General features: G+C 39.3%; 1 protein-coding gene across 2 annotated transcripts; it reads left to right on the top strand.

Annotated features, from left to right (window-relative positions):
* Positions 1-9,392: 9,392 nt before the first annotated feature.
* Positions 9,393-19,809, top strand: GTSE1 (G2 and S-phase expressed 1). Of its 2 annotated transcripts, none has more exons than XM_082784710.1 (11): positions 9,393-9,460; positions 10,172-10,235; positions 10,317-10,932; positions 12,125-12,292; positions 13,316-13,448; positions 14,616-14,993; positions 15,184-15,256; positions 15,656-15,901; positions 16,934-17,108; positions 18,231-18,371; positions 19,360-19,809. In XM_082784710.1, exons 1-11 carry the CDS (start codon positions 9,451-9,453, stop codon positions 19,441-19,443), a joined length of 2,088 nt encoding a protein of 695 aa, XP_082640836.1. In that variant the 5' UTR covers positions 9,393-9,450; the 3' UTR covers positions 19,444-19,809. The 2 variants fall into 2 exon arrangements, with proteins under 2 accessions (XP_082640836.1, XP_082640837.1); XM_082784711.1 differs by having other exon boundaries at positions 9,411-9,460; positions 10,178-10,235.
* Positions 19,810-20,075: the final 266 nt, after the last annotated feature.

The following is a 20,075-nucleotide window of genomic DNA, read 5'->3' as shown; positions in this document are numbered from 1 at the left end:
GAGAGGAAACAACCATTTTCAATACCCTATTTGGGTCTCCAGCGCTTCACAGGCAGGAATATATCTGCAGTATTTACAAAATCAGTGAATAAATCCTAAACTCTGATGTGCAGCCAATTGCTCTAGCCTTGTGTGTGTGGTGTGCAGCCAAATCCTCCAGCTCTGTTTGTGTGTGTGTGTGTGGTGGTGGTTCTTTTTGTTTGTGCCGCCCTTTCACTATTAGGCCTGTACATGACATGGATTGAACAAAACCAGCAGCCTGTGCTTCTAAAAGTCAATGACTAAAACCTCCTATTCTGTTGAACTCACTTTCCTGATTAAATGCTTTGCAATACACGAGTTTCTTGGAGGGGGACTATGTAGCAGAATACACAAAGCTGTATTTTACAATGAGTTTATAGTTCTTGCTAAAGCCAGCAAATCATTACTGTTTGAGTTAAAGATGATGCCAAGCTTTCAGCCTAGGCAGATCTGATACACGACACATCTGAACTACTGGCCAGTCCATCATGTAACAGGTGTATATAACCACCTCTGGGCACGTGGTGGATATATACTTCAGGAAAACCTCATGCTCTCATGGCTGAGGCAGTCGTCCTCCCCTCAGGGGGCTGCAGACAGCCTTCACCTGTGGGATGGTGAAGGATCAGAAGTATACCCACCACATGGCTGGAGAAATGTACGTTTTGGCATAAGATGTGAGAGGTTCTTGAAGGAAAAAATCTGATGACAGATTCTTCAAGGAAAGAGAGAAGCAGAGAGTAGGCTGCCTGCACATCCAACCAATTCCACCTGATTGTGCTCTGGCCATATCCAAAAGCAACTGTGAAGAACATAGCACATAAAACATAGCATAGAACATAGATTACTTTTTCTCCAGTCCAGTTTATGAGCTGCAGCCTGTGCACCTCTGAACTATGTGTTTAATACCAACGAAATGTGTGTTTCTTAAAGCTGTGTATGTAGCTTATGATTCTGTACATCAGGTTCTTAGAACAAGTAGCCAATCTGATGCACAAAATCTTAAGCAAAGGAAAAAAGTGCTTCAGCCCTTGGTTAAGAGTTCAGCAAGTTAATTCCCTTCACCTTTGAGTGTGCCTGCTCCTTCTCTGTTCAGTGGCTTCCTCTCTTGTCATCCTAAGCCTCAATTGCCTGGTTTTACTTCCCCGAGCGCTTCACGGTTTACATCTGTCTCCTCAAGCATAAGCTTGTTCTCTTGCTTAGTTATGTTTTCAAAGCAGCAGCGTCAGGCCTCCTTCTGTGCCTACTTAAGCCAGGGGAAACTCTCTTCATCACTTTCAAAATAGGTGATTACAGAGGACCACTCCTTGACCTCTTGTCATAACCATCTCTCTCTCTCTCCTATAAAAGCTGTGATGATGGTAAACGTCCAGAGTGCTGAGCCCGGCGCCCATCTCACAGCCCTAGTAGCCTGTTTCTTTTCACACTGTTGTCAGGACATATAAATCCCTCTGTCTCCTCTTGTACTTAAAAGGTACATTAACAAGGGAAGGGACGGTGCTTGTGCTCTCACTTGTAATATTAATTCATCATCCGTGCTTTATGACTGGACCTGTGTGTTCTATGGCAATGTATTTAATACACCAAGCATCTGTTTTCTTATTCCCATGTGTGCTGCTCTTCAGGCAGCATTATCAAAGCTCAACTCTCATCACAAACCACGAAGAGATGCTGCCTTACCCAGGGTGTTTACCTGGGGCTGCAGGAGCACTGATTCCACACTGGCCTGCTTACAGCCGACTTGGGTCTCTGCTCGGGGCTGCACTGAGCTTTGTGAATACTCCTTGGGGTAACTCATGTAGGCCTTCTCAGAAACATCTTCGTTTCCATACCCCTCCTGGTTATGCATAGATAGCAGAATAAAGTACATTGTGCTTACAGGAATTGTGTGAATACGGTGGTAGCTTAATCTCAATTTCCAATATTCTCTTTTTACACATCCAACAATCACAAACCCTATTGGCTCTAGTAGCACACTCAGAGCTCACATTGAGTTGTTGTCTGCTATAACAGCCAAAGCTTTGGGTGGTTTTTGTTTGTTTCCTTTGTATTGCTACTTCCTAGGACAAAATCCTCTGTCCTTTAATATGACTTAAGCATTCTCCATACAAGCGTACCATCTGCCCAGATTCCAAGGAGGAAAGTCGTCTGCAGCTACTGCTTAATTAAAAACATGTATCTATCCCTAAATATTAAAGATGTCTTGCAGTTCTTTAGTTATTGGAATATTATTTGTTAGTTTAGGCAATGCTGAAATCTAGAAACTAAGCTAAGTTTGAGCTCCAAAGGGTCAGACTCTGTTCCCAACAGCCGCTGCCCTTCAGAGCTGCCAATCAACCTGAACTAATCAGGGCTAGGTTACCATGCAAAGCTGAAGACTGAGCCACATGGTCCTGCAACAAAGGATGCTTAGAAATACAGTTTATTTCATGGGTTCATTCCTGAGGTTACACCAGAAGTTGAATGCATGCAGATGCAAGCCCCGTCATCCATATAAACTCCCTTCAGCAACTGAGATGAGAATTTGATTTGTTCAGAAGTCCTTTGTCTGCAGGATAGCTGTTTTTATCGATTGATTAATTTATTTTTTTCCTATGTTGCTGTGGCAAGGCAGATAGTTGCCTGTTCATAAAGCATGTTTTACCATGGATTTGGACAGGTAATCTTAGCAGAGGTAGAGACTGGACAACGTAAGATTAGAAAATGGAAAACTGCTTTGATATACAAAACACTGACAGATAAAAATACATGTATTAGTTGAACTCTTCTTCCCAAGAGTGTATTATGCTTAGAATGTTTCATATACATGCAAAGGGTACTACAAACAATTTTATATGTTATATACAAACAGTTATATTATTCACAATGTCATGTTCTGTACATTGCCTATTAAATCACTTCACAGCTTCAGTTCCACAAGTAGCAGTAGTCTAAGCAGTTTCAAGTACACCATAATAGGCAGGGACCATTCTTTGTGTACCTCCTGGGTACAAATAATCAATACGAGTATTTTTTTTTAATATTTGACAAAGAAAGCGTACTGCTACTACTGTATGTATGAATCCTTCCTTGTCCAGGCTCCCCAGATTGCCATCAGAAGGACCATGACGATCACTGTGTAAAGCGTAAGGACTGTAGCAAGCTCATCTCCACGCTGTCGCTTGAACCCAGAGGTACTGTGCCAGTTCTCATGTGTGTTGGCATTGTTTCTCTGTCTGTTGTGAGCACGGAGCGAATGTATCCTACCACCAAAAAAAAAAAAAAAAAAAAAAAAAAAGATAAAAACAAAACCGATTCTGTTTATTAACAGTTCAATAGTGTTTATAATGAGTCCAGAGTGTGCGTTGAATCACAGGCTAGATTTGGGAAAGAGCTCTTCAAAGTGGATGGGGCTAATAAAGGAATTTCCATAATTGGAAACGCAGAACATTTACTGGCCGTTTGGTATATCTCTCCCACTGACACGCAGAGAGATTGGACACAGGCTCCTGAGAGGATGCACAGTGCTCTTATTCTCTGCTGTTGATACAGATCAGTTTTATGAGAAAAAACACACCCTTATGTTTGGCAATATTATGCAAGTGGCACGGTGAAAAAGAAAACAAACAAACAAAAAAACACAACAATTTCTAAAGCTTTAATCCATGGGAATAAGCACAGCATATGCTGTGAGAGTTTCCCATTCTGCTCTGATGATGGGTTTCTCTCTCTGCTTTTTAAAGGGGATTACCCCCAGTGATCTATGTCACCGTATTCTTTAGCCAGCGATACCAGTCAGGAGCAAATACACAAACAGTATCTCCAGTGTTCTCTGAAGTAACATTTTATTCTCTCTGATTCGGATTCTACATTGCTTTGCCACCTTACCCAAATGGTTTGAAAGTGGAAGTGCTAGTCTAGAGTAAGTGACCTCCAGCTATTGTTATCTCAACTGAAAAATTGCCTGTTAAGCTCCAGTGAACCTGCTTTCTATTTATTTATTTATTTGTTTATAGAGAGAAAAATGTTAAATGCCTACAGTTTCTCTTAAATGGAACGCCAAAGGGAGATCAATCAGCCTGTGACTTTGCTGTATCTTAGGAAGGGGTCTGAGGAGTATTAGACGCATTACAGCTCTGGTTCATGCATTTTTCTGCTGTCATTATCACAAAAGAGTAGGAGTTACCAAGAAAAATGTTATGGCAGATACAGCCTATAAATAAAGAGCTTTAAATACAAACTATATTTAGATACCTATGCACTCTTGGAAGAGAGCTGTAAGAACAGAAAGAATGAAAAATGAGGAAGTGCAATCTGCAAAGGTAATTCATCAATAAAAGAGAAGTTCTGCAGCTGAGATTTTACAGGAATTTGTTTTAGAATAAGAAATGCACATTTATCAATGGTATAAGGACAAGGGCTACCTTCTGTGTAATCAAAAACTAGGTAACATAGATCATGATTATCTGGCAGCATTATGTTAAGACTGCGAGGTGAATGTTGTCAATATTTTGCTTTCCCATTTCTACCTGCCTGAAGTGAATGCAGCTTACCTCCTGCAAGCATTCATGGTATCGTAGTGATTGTGTTCCCAATGAATCGGATTTCTTCTCGCAGAGAGGAAGAAGTAGTCCTTGTTTATCCTCTTCTCTCCTTTCACAAAAGAGGAAAATCTTCACTCTACCAGCAAAAAGAATCTTTCTTCTGAGCGCACCAATTTGACCAACGCTGGTCTGGGAGTGCCTGATATGTGTCCATCAAAGCTCTCAAATTGCTGGTCTTCTAAAGCTAATTTTGACACAATTCTTCAAGAAATTCCCTGGAGCAGCTCACCAGGCAAGTGATGAGTAATCCCAATGACTGACTTCTAGCTGCTGGGATCCCTTCTTATAAACAGTGGCTAGCTGCTAACATGCTGCCAGATTCATAGCAACAGAAGTAACGCACAGATGGAGGGTGCTGCTGGTGAAACATGCAGGATGAGCTGTAACTCAGAACTTTCTATTAGATCACAGGCTATTTTTGCGTAAAACTTAGTTCCTTTCTATAATTGTAATTGGGTTTAACTTGCCTAGAGTGAAATTTCAAGCTACCACCACTTAGATGTACTCTAATATTCAAACATTTTTATGAGAAATATTAATCTTCTTTAATAATTTGTTTAGTTTTATGAGACAATCATATTCTATAAGCAGTCAATAGCCAGTATATCAGCACGAAACAAAATATTTGGGCATTTAGGATTAATAAATAAATCACATACATCCTATTCTTCCCTGCTCACCAGAAACCATCATTGACAAGAGACTGTGCTAATAGAAAAGTTCTCCCAAAAATTGTGCATTGCATCATTAGCTGGGTTTATGATGGTTTAAACATAATAAGTCAAACAGACCAGCAAGCATTTGTAGGGCTCATTAATAGAGGGGATTTAAATTTGTAGTTTGGAGAAACAGCCAAAAGCCTTTCTTTCCCAAAAGAAAATCTGAACATCATGCATCATCTTTAAAATGCCACACAAATAAAATAACCTTACTACTTATTTAAATGTTACTATAACTTTATTGTCACATTTAATTGCTGTTGACTTAAGACAATTCCAAACTTGTACTTCTGGTACGTGTGTAAAGGTTTTTGCCGTTCTCTCCCATGGCGTTTTTGTATAAATCATATTTGATTCCTTTAGTTTTACTAAAATCATTACCAATGCCTAAATATCTCTTGGGATATCACTTACACTCTAGAAAGTCTGTTAGATAAAATTTAAAATACAAAATAAATGTTCAAGTTTACAGAATTAAATGCTTTAAATCTTGAGACTGAGCTTGTTTACTCATGCTCTCATCTGTCTTAAAACTCTATTCTGTGAATACCATTTGTAAAAAAGGGCTATTTTGTTCTCATCAAGACTGTACCGGTTTAATAGAAACTGCTTGGAGTCTCCATTTCCTCTAAATGAAGGCATTCCACCTATAAAGGCAGTACATCAGTGTGCACTTCTACAGGCGTGCATGTGCCCTTTACATCTAACAGCTATGTGAGGAGCAACACAGTGTCCCTGTAACCAGTGGAGTTACTGAGGATATCATATTTTTCATTATTGAGAATATTTTAAGCATAGAATAACAGAAATATTACAGTGACTTCAAGGTAGAAATGTAGACATCAGTAAAAAATTATAGGCTTCCACTGATTTTAATCAGTTATAGCTTTTACAGATCTTGTTCTGAGGATATAGACAGTTACAACTTCTGGATTCTGCAAAAAGAGCTGGATGCCTGTATGCTTAAACAATATATGCACAGGGGTAGATGCCACAATAAAAGCTGTACGTTATTTTTTTTCTGTATATTTTTAGTTTTCATCATTGTTTTTTGTTTGTTTTGTTTTGTTTTGTTTTGTTTTTCCTACTTTAGTCCTAAGATCTATACCACTTACTGCCTACTTGTCCCTTTCTCCATTAGTTTCATCTCATTTTTCTGCTTCTTTTTGATCATTTCACTTTTTGACTGAACTAAGCAAAAATAAGTAGGTGGAAGCCTAATGTTAGAAGTGTGAGATTGATGATTTTTGAACATGCAATAAACTTTTGAGATCTCCCAAATTTTCTTCTTCTTCTCTCTCTCTCTGTCTCTATCTCTCTCTGTCTCTTTCCCATCCGGTATCATAATTTTCTGTGGGGAGTATTATCCTTTATAGTACACATGGCCCAGTTTTGTTAATACAGGCATGGATGCTTGCTCATTTTTACTGAAAAATAATCATTATTGAGCTGTTGGTGAAACATTCTCTAGGCTAAAGCAATGCAAGAGAAGAAAGGTAAAAGCATAGAATTGAAATGGTTACATCAGTAATAGTAATTCAGGGACCCATGAGAAAAACACAAAAGGGAGCAGCTATAAAATCCTGAGAGAAAAAGCCAGAAGTTGAAAGATAGCAATTCTTAATTAGCAAAGATTTGTCCTTTTTACAAGCAACAAAACCAGACAATTCCCACCTCACTGACAAGCGCCTGCCAGGAGAGACTCAGGTACTTTTGCTGGGTGATGGGGAGAGAGGGAGAGATGGAGGGATGTGAGCATGTTAATTTTCAGCCCGGTAGCCTATTAGTCCCATTCATTTACTGTTGATAAGACAAGAAATAGGACATTTGTAAAAACACTCAAGTTGCATATATACTGCTTTGAAGTCTCCATCAACAGTGAAAGACACCAGAATTGGTGGCCAGATAGAGATAGAGTTACACAATATTTTCTTTGCCTATATGAAAATCTGCAGGTCATGATTAATTATTGTCATTCAGCTCCTAAATTCCAATCCAATGATTTAGATAGTCATACTCGAACGCTCAGAAAAGAATACACCACTTGACTTTTATTTCTGAAACAATGTAAACCCATATATATCTTAGGAGACAACCCTGAGCGCTGTGTAGCACAGGATTATATGTCAAGAGGTAATGGGCACAACACAGGGCGTGCTGCCTGAACATCAGGAAGCACTTCTTTATCGTGTGGGTGACTGAGCACTGGCACAGGTTGCCCTGAGACGTGGTGTATAGTCTTTGTCCTTGGAGACCTTCAGAAGCTGCCTGGACGTGGTCCTGGGCAGCCTGCTCTGGGTGTCCCTGCTTGGGCAGGGCTTGGAGCAGCTGGCTCCAGAGGGCCCTGCCAGCCTCAGCCATGCTGCGTTTTGGTTAGAACTGTTAAAAAGCGGCATTGTCCTGGTGTTTCTTAGTAGCATTACTCTAAATCTACCACATTGATCAGACAGCCCATTTCAGCTGGCGCTGACAGGGATTGACATCCAGGAACGTCACTGCTCCTTGTAACCTCCCTGCACGGGATTTTTCCCTTGTGTGCATGCTGCTGGGGTCAGGCAGGTGAACAAGAAGCGGGGATGACATTTCGAGCCCCTGAACTTGAGGGGTGTCAAGTGTTGAGGGGCAGCCAGGTGTGTGCGCCCAAGTGGAGCAGGAGGAGCCACCGCCTTGGGCATGTGCGCCACAGCAGCCCCCGGTGACCCTGTGATTCTCCAGGGGAGCCATCCTAATTGCAGGTGACTAATTACGTGTGTTTAATTTGTTAAAAACTGGCCAACTACAACCCCCACAATGCCCCGAGGCGAAGCCGTATCGTTCGAACGGGCCAATGACGGCGCGCGGGGGGCGTCACGTGAGGGGGCCGCCATTTCAAACGGCAGCCCCGCGGAGGTGAGGCGGCTGAGGGGGGACGGGTGGGCGCCGTGTGGGGAAGGGACCGCTGAGGGGGGCTGGGCTTTATTATTATTTATATATATAAATTATATATATATGTATATATATATATACATATATATATCCCGGCTGCTTTATTTTTAATTTAGAGCTGTGGAAGGTGCTCGTAGCCTGGGGGTGGCGGCGTTCTGGTACAGAGCTCTAGGAGCGTTGCCCACCTCAGTTGTGTGAGTCTAGCTGTAGAGCTTCGAAATTCTTAAGGAATTTCGTTTAAGGAATTAAGGAATTTCTTGAGTCTTAGGCATCACTGCCGTGTTTGAAGGCTTTTTATAAAGGTTGCAGAACCGTATGTATCTATATGGTCTGTATCTATCCACATGTATTCATATGGATATATATCTATATGTTTAAACGTGTGTATATATATATAATCAGATAATTCAATACTTCATTTCAAAAGAGTGTGGTGAGATCTTTCTCGTAAGCCATGTTTATGTGGCTGTCACTCACCATTACATATAGGAGTGTGTGATGGCTTTACCCAGCTGAGCTCTGCCACTCTCACCCCTCAAAGGGAAAAGGGGAGAAAATCTGATGGAAGGGGCTCCACAGGCTGCAGGGAAGCTTCAGATGAAGCTTAAGAAACTTCATGGTGGAGTTGGACTCAATGATCCTTATGGGTCCCTTCCAACTTGGGATATTCCATGATTCTATGATTCTGCTCTGGCACCTGGAGCACCTCCTGTCCTCCTTCTGCACTGACCTTGGTGTCTGCAGGGCTGTTCCTCACTCCTCTCTCCCAGCAGCTGTTACGTAGCAGGTTTTTTTTTTTTTTTTTTTTTTTTTTTCCCCCTGCTGTTAAATCTGCCCTCACAGAGGCACAACCATCATCACTTACTGGCTCTGCTCTGGCCAGCAGTGGGCCCCTTTGGAGCTGGCTGGAACTGGCCTGTATCTGACATGGGGCAGCTGCTGGGCACATCTCACAGAGGCCACTCCTGCAACCCCCCTGCTATCAAAACCTTGCTACGTAAACCCAATACAGGATCTTCAAACAGAATGTTCACCTCCTTACTAAGTTGGTGGTAACAAAAAAAAAAAATCTGTGACCTAATTGTTGCTTTTAAAACCCAACTGCATAGGTAATTCTTTGTTTTTTAGACGTTATGGAGGATGGAAAGGGAACGGTATCACGTCACTCAAGTTGTGTGATTGAAGAAAAACTGGGTATTTGCATGAGCGATGGTAGGTGGAAGAGATAATGGGATATTTTCTAGCTATTCCTCATTAAAAATTAAGACAGTTCAGATTGTTAGACCTCTTGTAATTGCTTAGCATCTTGTTCTGTGTACTTCTTTTCTTCGTTACCGGTTTCAGGCTTAAATGTCCTCAGGATGTTGTGGAACTCTGGTTTTTAGAGTATGCAGTGATGTGGGTGACACGAGGTCATCAACTTTTCTCCTATATATCCAATCTGAGCTCTTCTCTTTTCCTTATCTGCCTGCTGCTGATTCAATTAGTATTCAGTGTATATATTAGTTAACAGGAAAACTTCTTCTCATTGCCTCGTCTTAATGTTATGTAGCGGTCTCAACTGGAAGAGAACTGACTGACTGGATGTCTGGCTTGTCATCTAGCTTTTGATTATGTATTCTCAATTTTCTTGATTGGGGGCTGCTGATAACCCTTTCCCACAGTCAGATCCCATGCGCCTGGTATGGATGCTTAGAAGTTACTGTCTAGATCTTTCATGATGTTTGGGAATCTGTCACAATTATGATCATATTTGCAGCTGTACCTTTAAAATAATAAAAAACATGTTCAAAGAAGTTACATAAACCTGACAACTAAAATGTCCTTTGCCATCTGACATTGGCTTCAGAGAGTTACAAAAACACAATGTAGTAATTTTTATTGAAAATCTACACAGACAGAATTCTAATGAAGTTGTTGTAGTTTCAGACATTCCTCTTCTGACTGATGAGAAGTTTGATTTTGACCTTTCACTCTCTCCTGCGAGGTATGTTAAGTGCATACAGGTAAATAAACCTTTTAACACATACATAACATAAGCTCTTGATTGACTTATTTTTCTTTATAGTGGAAATGAAGATGAAGTTTTTGTTGGACCTTTGGGACACAAAGAAAAATGTATTGCTGTCAGTATTGAAGCAAAAAAATGCACTGAAAGGAGTGAACCTGCTTCTGATGAGAAACTCATGTGGAGCCCACTGACAGGAGAGAAATTTGTGCAAATTTTCAAAGAAGCTCACTTGTTAGCTCTGCAAATAGAAAGAGGAAGTAAGACTGAACAGGATAAAATAAGCCAGGCAGAAGAACAGGAAAAGCAGACTATAGAAAAATTTGTTGAGGACTCAAAATCAAAGCTAAAAATACTGAGAAATGAAAATATAGAGCAAAGTCCCAGGGCTGTTAAGAGGGAGACGTACTGCGTGTGGGATAGCCCAGCATCAAATCTGCCGCCTGTTTTTCAGAAGGGATCAGATAAACTTTTGTCAGGTAACGAAACGTACGTTCTTCATACTCCTTCAGATAGAAGCCCCGTCAAAATTCATTTATCTCCTGCAAAAATCACTGGCACCCCTCTGACCCAAGAACAGAAAACTAAAGAAGAAAATAAGAAAGCAGCTGGCAAACTGCCAATGGCTAAGCCTTCAGCTACTCTTGGAAAGAGCATTATGTTGACTGTAGAAAAGGTAAAGACATATCTGGGTAATGATGTTTTCCTTAAACATGCCCTTTTTTACAGGAACACTTAAACTGCCTATGAGGTTTTTATTTTTATAAGTTAACTTTAATCTTCTGGGGTTTTTCTACTTCTTAAAATCCTCAGGCAGGAAATTTGCACGTTCAAAAGGAAAGTGGGCAGGTAGTATAGTTCAGAAGCCAGCTAGTATACCTATTATGGTGATGTAGAGTAACTGCTGGCAAACTTCTTTTCCATTGTATTCTGTTTTGGGGAATACCTTTATTCCTGGCTTCTGTTTAAATGCTGTTGTTTGGTGGTTTGTTTCTGCTTGTAAAATTACTGTCTGTTCTTCGCAACTTACTGTGCAAAAATGGCTTACCTCCTCGTCAAGGGAGCTAAGGAAAAATGCAAATTATTTTGATATGACAGGATTTTTTTTAGTTCTGGATCTTGTCCATATCTCTTCTCCAATTGTGGGAAGGACTGATGAGTGGTATAAGATTTAGCTTGTGGCTATGGGACAAACTGAAAATAGAATCCTAGGAAAAATTATCAGAATTGTAAGGGAACAGGTGTTTGCTAGTGACCTTGTGCATACAAATCCCAGTCTAGTATACCTTCTGGATTTTAATGCTCTGTGTTTTATGACTTAGGTTCCATTATGTAATCCAGATTTTACTGAAAATGGGAAATTTCCATCACCTATAAAAATGGAAGATTTTTTTTTTCCAGGTGCTTTAAGAAAAAGCACAGACTTAATGCTTTAAGTAGCCAAATTTTACACTATTGCCAGCCTAAATAGGCACTTCAGATAATGCTATCTACTATTATAGTCTCATCCTTTGCAAGTTTAGAGTAAAGCAGAAGAGTACGCATTAAATGGAGATCTTAGAGGTGTAAAGAACAGCCATTACAGCATACAGGTAAACATGATTACATGAAGTGTGTTGATGACAGTTGCAGAACTGTCATTTGGTTGATTTCTAATCTGTTCAAGGCTGTTCTAATAACTTACCAAATATACTTGCTAGTCTAAGATAAACTATATTAGCCTAAAGACTAAGTAAGGGCTTGACTGGATTCAACGGTTGTTTTATTGTCTATTGTCTTGGTTTCTTAACAAAACAGCCTGAGCAAAAACTTTATATCGGTTTCTAGAAACACTTGCGGCTTTTAAAATGTTGTGTTGAAATTTGCAGCCCAAACAAGGAAAACCTAGTACTTCTGCAAAAAGAGATGTGACCAGCGTGGGATCATCTGAAGATCTAACTTCTGATAAATCAAGTGCTGCTTCAGATGTCTTTGAGTCTTCATTCAGTGGCAGTTCCTCAGTGCAAGGCAAAAAAGTCCTTCCTGCACCAAGTAAGGTAATGGCAAGCATTCTTAATATGAAATTTGTCTTTCTGATGCTCCTGTAAGATGAGAAAACTGAATCTAGCTTGCTTTCTTATTTAAACCTGTATTTCTGCATGTGATGGGTTCAAGGAAAGGTAGTTCCTATGCTGTAATTGTCATCTTGACTGTGTCTTCTATGTCAATAACACAATGAACATACTTGAGAGCAACTAAAATGCATTGGAGTAGTAAGCACTGCCTTTGTTTTTAAAGCACGAGCTGCAGATAAGGGATTGGCAGTTTGCTGTAAGCAGCAGTGTGTAGTACTACCTGAAAAGGCTGCCGTAACTTCCTAGAAGGAAGGAAACCTATAGCTGTCATTTCATTTGCAGCTGTAGACATCTGCTTAGCCCTGGGTGCCACTACTCTGCTGCTTTACACTTCTTTCAGTATGGTGCTGCAGTTTCCTTGAGGATGGTGTGGGTGGTGTAGAAAGGTAGGAGGAAGAAGGCATGAGATGTGTAGCAGAAGACAGATCAGTGGAACTTGGTGTTGGGTTTGGCTCGTGTGCACTTGTGGGGACTGGTTGCCATCTAGTTGGCCTTTCTGTAAGTGTCAGTAGCTTGCTTGCTTCTAAGTAGGTGGCAGCGTATTTAACAGAAGGTATTTGTTCACCCTCACATGACAGCATAGCCCTACGGTCCTGAAAAATTACTCAGTGTTGTGGCATCTACTTAATTAAAATAATGCAGAGAAGTTTGTAGGAGTCCTGTATAATATTTACAAGAGGATAAGTAAGATACAGAAAGTCCTTTTAAGTCTACACTTAGGTTTCTGGCAGAAATAGAAATCATGTTCCTAGATCTTGTATTCCAGTTCTATATAACGACCCAGTTATAATGAACTGTTTCCACGAAAATTCACTTTTTAAACTGTAATTTGAGGAAAGAATTTTTCCAATGGTCACTAGCAAATTACTGTAATGCCCAGCAGAAGCATAGCAGAGTAATGTGTTGAATAATCTTTCTGCTCACAAATGATATCTTCTGATTCAGCCTGATCTCAAGAAAACACATCTGAAACTTCCTGGTGTTGCCAGTCGACTCCCATGGAAAACTAGTTCCTCGTCATCTTTGTCAGTTTCCAGCCTGAACTCAAGTTTGCCCATTTCTCCCATAGGAAAGAATGGTAAATGCTCTTACTACAGAAATCAATTCTGAAGTAGATAAGTGTCTCTTGGCCTGTGGGTTTGAATGTTTTTAATGGTGTCTAGTACATCCAAGCAGTAAGAAATGTTTTGAGTGGAGAATAATATTTTTTTAGGCTACCCAAATAAATCCCTGTGGACTAAAGATAAAATTTTAAGCTTCTATTGCTGGTGATAAATAGATTCAGGTATGCATGATACCTGCATGTGAGTGACACAGCTAGAAAGTAAGCAATGCCTCAGGAAACCGGCTTTTGTTGTGTGCTATCTTTTATTATAGCCAAGCGTGTGAGCTTCTGAATGTTGTAAGCTTATCCAACTTGAATTTAAAAAAGAAAACAACCAATACAAAACACCTGGAACTACAGAAGTGAGATGGAAAGCCTAGTTCCAGGTACTGAGTTTCTGTAAGACTAATAAAAATTCAAGCAGATTGAAAAGACTCTGGAGATAATCCTCTTGGTTGTATTCAGTTTTTTATTCCTTACTGTAGTAAGGATATTAATTTGACCCTTACAGTAAGCCTCAGAGGATCAAGAAAAAAGTCTCCTAAAAGCACTGACAGATGTCACCACACTTCTTGTAGATGTAGCAATATGCCAAATTACAGCAAATTTTTATCATGTACTTTTTCTGGACAGACTATAAGGTATCAGTAGAAGTTAAGCCTTGGTAAGAATTTTTATGAGAGGAAGTATATAGTCAAGATTCATCCTAGTCTGTAGGTTGCTTTCTGTAGAAGAAGTAAGAACCATGCTGAAAACTGAAAAAGCACCTATGGGGTAGTTCAGGTTGTGCTGTTAATCAGCATAACTTAAAGCATTAACCACTAAATGTCTGTTTAAGGGAATGATCCCAACTCTGCAGAGCAAAAATGATGAAAATGTAACTTGGATCTGCTAGCTGTTTTGGCGTTCTTTGAAGAGTATTATTTGACTTAATTGCAGTAATTCAGGTAGTTAGTGAGAAGAGTTTCCAAAGCAAACAACACTGAGTGTTCAGGGAGTAAGTTTTCAACAGTTGTATATTTTGTCCTTAAACCTGAGTTGTTTGAATATAAATTGCTGTTTTCCTGTGTGAGCTTAATCATTTTGATTAGCCAAAAACTTGTTATTTCTGAATCATTGCTTGTTGTCTTTCTATTTCAGGAAAATCAAGCACATCTTCAAAAGCTAGCATGAGTGGCTCTAAACTTTCAACTGGTACGAATAGGCTGGCCCTGGTCAGACCTACTAGGGTGTCATCTCTGCAGTCTGTCAGTACTGAGAGATCCAGCAAGCAAGAAAGATCAGCTAGTACTCCCAAACAATCTAGTGCTGTAAGCCTGGCTAAACCTTCAGCTTCTGCAATGTCATCTGATACTGTAGGCAGTGGAATTCAGAGGATGAGCTCTCTTCCCAATCTGCGTAAGCTATGCCAACAAAGTAAAGATGGAAGTGCAATAAAAGGAAGCCTGTTTCAGAAGCCCAAGTCTAGAGTTTTGTCCGTTCTTCCAAGTCAAAATAAGGGTCCAGTGAAAGCTGGAGGTAAGCATATGCTTTACATGGCCTGTCTTCTACTGACTTGGCTGTTAAATGTTCCTTTGATTGCTTGTTGTTCATTTCACCATACTTCTATCTACCTCTTGGTAGAAACAGGTATTTTAATCAAAAGGTATCTGTAGTTATAAAAAGCAATACGAATGTGAATAGCAATTAACGAAGTGTTTCTTTTTAGATACAACACCAAACAAGTTGGCACCAAAAGTAGCACCATCTCTTGGATTAACGTTTTGTGGCACAATTGGAAGGTAGGTCCAGGTTGAATGTACCAAAGTATACTTAGAATGCAACATGGACGGTTGTTGCAACAATCTTTAAAAGTTCTAACTACTTTGAAAGAAACTTCCTCTAGCCCCTTAAGACCCTCCAGGTTAGGCTGTGTTAATGGTTATAGGAACCAATTTCAAAATTAAAAAAACACTACAACCAAAGCACTTGAGAAAGAGGGTCACTTTTGTAGGGCTAAACTAGAGTTGTTCATGGAAGGATTGTGAAGTCCCTATAGTAATGTAGTTATTGACTTCACAATATTGCCATTCTTTTATTGAACAAAGGCTAATTGATTTCTATTGTCTGGTTTAAAAAAAAAAAAAAATTGAATAAAACTGTTTCTAGGAGCTTTTGGTTAGCATGTGTTCCTTTCTTAGTGCCATGGCAGTCAGCACTCCCGTGAAAGCTTCAGGAGATGGGGTATTTCAGAATTCTGGTGTTCGTGAGAGGTCCGTCTCCGTGACTCCTGCCAGTCTGAAACAGTCTGCCTTACCCACACCTGTCCGTCGTATCTCGGGATTTCCAGCAGCGACTCCTAGAACTGCACCAAGAATGGCATCTTCTCCATGTGTCGCATCTATTCAAAGCTCTAGCTTTTCTACCAAGAAGACGCATACAAATGGGTAAGGAACACCACCACCATCCCCCCAAAACTAAGTATTGTAGGCAAACTGCCTCTGAATAAAGTTTAATGACTTTCAGGCTTCAGGGTTCTCAGCTAAATGTGAGAATATAGCACTTGAGCATTTAGATGCTGTATAGGACAAGTGTGTGTGTGTGTGTATCTTGTGATTAGTAAAATACTGTCAGCCTTCAGATAAACCAACATTAAAGAACTATAGGAATTACTTGTATTTCTTGAGCTAGTCGGCAACTTAAAACTTGTGTCTGATGCTTTGACTGAAAACCAGATTTTTAGCTGGTGGTTTTTTTTGCTATTGTCTTTTGTTGAAGAGAATTAAGTAGATAAAATTAATTTTGCCCCATGCTGTCGCTAATGGTTCTGTAAAATTCCTTGGAAGCATCAGTCAAAAGGTCAAGGATTTAGTTGACAGCTTCAGTTTGAGATTTCCATTGATGTAATGGCTTGTACAAAGGGGGAATCCTATGCAGGTAGTTAGCAACAGCAGGTTTTCTGTGAAGAGAATGTTATTGCCTTCTTATTAACTCAGCATCTTCTCACAAGTGCCATATATACACTTGCAGGCTTGCTTCAGGTTTGGTGGTGGTGAACACTCTAAGAGATCAGGCATCATTCCTACTTTGTCATGTTACTTAAGCCAAACGTCCCAAATAGTCTTTTTCTCTCAACGAAACAAAATTTCTGTAATCTTCAAGATTACAATTCCTTACAAAAACCGATGTGTGAAACAGACAGCATGTATATGTCAATTTAAGATTAAAGTCTTCACCATCCTAGCTCACTTCTTTGCTATAGGCTATAAATTTATTGCAGCACAAGATATTTTGTGTTTTTCAATTAACTAGCATGCTTTTGGATCAAAATATGGGAAGCTGTATAGCCATTAAAACTTGGGGTGAAGAAAAAGAGAAAATGAAGTTAGAGTGCTGCAGCTTTTCTGGAACAGTTTGATTTTATCTGTCTTTCATATTTCCTGCTGAGTAAAGAACTCAGCCCATGTTCTTCTCCCTAGTTCTAAACAGGTGAAGGATGCACAAATATCTTCCTCAGAAGATGATATATCTCCTCCACCCGTGCTGCCTCTTATGCTTGACTTCTCACCAGAAAAACCTGCAACAGAAATAGAAGAAAAATCAAAAGAGGCTGAAGTACAAAATCAGCTGGCTGAAGAGAAACAAACTAAGGAGGTAAGAAATGAGAATCCGTTTTTCTACAGAACTAAAACTGCTTGAAAATAAATTAATTCAAGCCAAGGGATAAGTAGGAAAAAACACTTCAGTACACACCATTAAAAATGGGTTAGCTTGAAGTGTGCACCCTCTAGTGCCTACTTCTAGTACTGAACATTTAGGTTTATACACTGTTTAATCCTGTGTCAAAGCCAAGTGGTCACATACTTGCAGGTTGTACAATTAAACTTCTAGATAAGCACTGCAAAGTCTTTGGATTCGGTTAGGGAAGCAGTGTCACAGGGTGGCTCCTAACACAAAGCTCAAGCTTTTTAGAGGAAAAAAAAGCACTGAAGTAGAGAAATACAGTTGCTTAGCAGCGATGCAAATCTACATACAATGCTTAAGGATTAAACCCCAAAGTTCATGTAGCAATAAACTTAGTTAACTGTCACCTACTTAGTCCAGCAAATGCTGTGTTATCCCCACTGTCAGTAAAATTAATCTGGCTTCATGTTGAAAGCTGGCACTCAACAGGTATTAAGGAAAAAATCTTTCAGATGTACCAGTTCAGACCTATTAACCTGTCAAAATGTGGCTATAGGTTTCCAAGTATTCAGGCATAGAATAAAAGCTGTAGATGATTTACATGTTATTGTGTCAGTTTCTTACTGCATTAGCTTGACCTACTGACAGACTTGAAGTATCTGTTACAGAATTACTTAGTACATGGATAGAGAAGCTAAGCCAGACAAAATGTAACAAAGTCTGGAGCTCTTCAGATTTTGTTTAAATATTTTAATTGGCTAAGTAACATTGTGCAACTGTAGTCAAGTCTTAAATATTTTTATTACTCTTATGTTCTAAATTTGACTTAATTTACAAGGAAAAAAAATGTTTTATGTTCCAGATTTCTTTTGCTTTGCCTTACTGTAACTTCCCTATTTGTGGTGCTAGCCATTGGCAGAACAAAAGCTGAGTTTTCATAATGTGTGCAAACAATCCTGCAAGAAAAATACCCAAACTTTAAACTAAACCTGTCCTGTGATTATTATAGCTGTGTAAACCAAATTGACTGTATAAGTGCTTATGAAGGAAGCATGGAAAACAGAAGAAAACCTTGAACTATTTTTTTTTCAGGTGTTACTGATAGATATTGAAGTAGATAAATCTCCCCCAGAAGCTTTGGAATGTGAAAGTAGACCTCTGATTGATCTTTCCAATACACCTGAGTTCAATAAGATTATTCCCCTAAAGCCTACGTTCTCAGGGCAGGTAAAGGTAAGTTGTATTCATGTCCTCTGGAGAAAAAAATAACAAACTGGTGCAGGTATGCTAGCAGAAAAACGTCAGGTGGCTGCATATGCTTGTCTGCAGAGCAGCTCTACAGTAGTGTAGGAATTAATACCAGCTCAATATGTTCAGTATGATGCCGGATGTTAATCTGCTCTTCAGTAAAGAACATAATGTTTAAAATCTATGTGCACTGAACTAGAGCTGAGTGAACAGTTTGCAAATAAGAAAGAGGAGGAGGTTGGAGAAGAGCCTAATGCTTAAAGTATTTGTTAAAGAATGAAACTGTTCCTGAAGCAGGAAGTGAATTCTGTCTTCAGTAGAGTAGGCATGGTGACTACAAGTCTGTCTCTCCTGTGTAACTCCTCTCCTAAACCCCTCCTCATCTGGAAGATGTGTTGGAACCCAGTCTAAATTTGACAAGAATTTCTTGGCATTTTTTTTTTTTTTGTACAAAAGTGGCTTGAAGGTGCATTCCTCCAGATGCTTTCAGATGAATGGTGGTAACTATGAGGATGTAGACTCTGATGTTAGATGTACTTGAGATCAATTTAATATCAGGCACTTTAAAACTTCAAAGCATCCTCAAAAGAGGATCACAGAAGTCTGACTTCATATGATGTTTGGGGCTATGTTTAGAGGAGTTCAGAAATGCTCTGCCCTGCCTGGATGATAGTGTCACTTGAATATGCATAGTAGTGAAACCTAAAAGCATTTTAGGTTTTTAAAGGTAAGCATGGGGGAATATCTACCTTGTAAGAAGCTTTGAGAAGCTTGTGCTTGTCTAAGAATGAGCTAGATCTTTTTTTTTTTTTTTTAAAAAAATACTAATCTGAACCTTAATGCTTGAGCACAGTGCTTGTATCTGTACTTTGGATACTAATAGGAATTCTAAACGAAAATTTAGAATGTTAATAGAGACTAGCTCTTTGTACATTATTAGTGGTGTTAAACTTTATCGTTTATTTTCTTTCAGTTAATTGATTTGAGTTCTCCTCTTATCACTCTGAGTCCTGATGTAAACAAAGAAAATCTGGATTCCCCTCTGCTGAAGTTCTGAACTTGGACTGCAATGAAGAGTTCCCAGTATCTGTGATTTTTAAAGTCTTAGGTGCTACTCTTCACTCACACAGCTTTATGAAGATGAATGATGAAATGGTGTAGCAATAGAATTCTAACAGCCCTTATACAGTAAAACTCAATCTGACGTGGTATATCCATGAGGAAAACCTTAACGGCGTATTTAAACTTAAGTCAGGGATAGTCTCTGTATTGGAAGCCTGCCTTTTTTAAAGTTTCCTACTAGTTGTCCTTTGCCTCTATTTCCTATGTGCAATGAAGATGTAACTTAAAAATAAATCGGTTTAACTAACAAACTTTTGTACAAAATAGGAACCTTTTATTACAGGATTTGGTCAGACTATTTTAGCATTTCACTAAAATCTTAAAATGCAGGTGAAACTAGTGGATTTCAGTTTTTAATGCAAAACTATTGCAAGTCAGGAAATAAATTCTTTACTGTTGAATTAGTGGAATATACTAATGTTATTAGCTGAATGGTTGTATCTTTCAAAGAAGAAAGCAACAGCATGTTATTGCCAGATGGCTTGGTCTTGACATTTGAAGACTTAAATTTCTCCCTTTCAAATAGCAAAAAAAAAATAGAGTTTGCAACACTTTCATGATATGTGG

Source organism: Aythya marila (genome assembly GCF_965140915.1).
Source record: "Aythya marila genome assembly, chromosome: 1".
Lineage (NCBI taxonomy): Eukaryota > Metazoa > Chordata > Aves > Anseriformes > Anatidae > Aythya > Aythya marila.
This window is presented reverse-complemented; position numbering and strand designations above follow the sequence as displayed.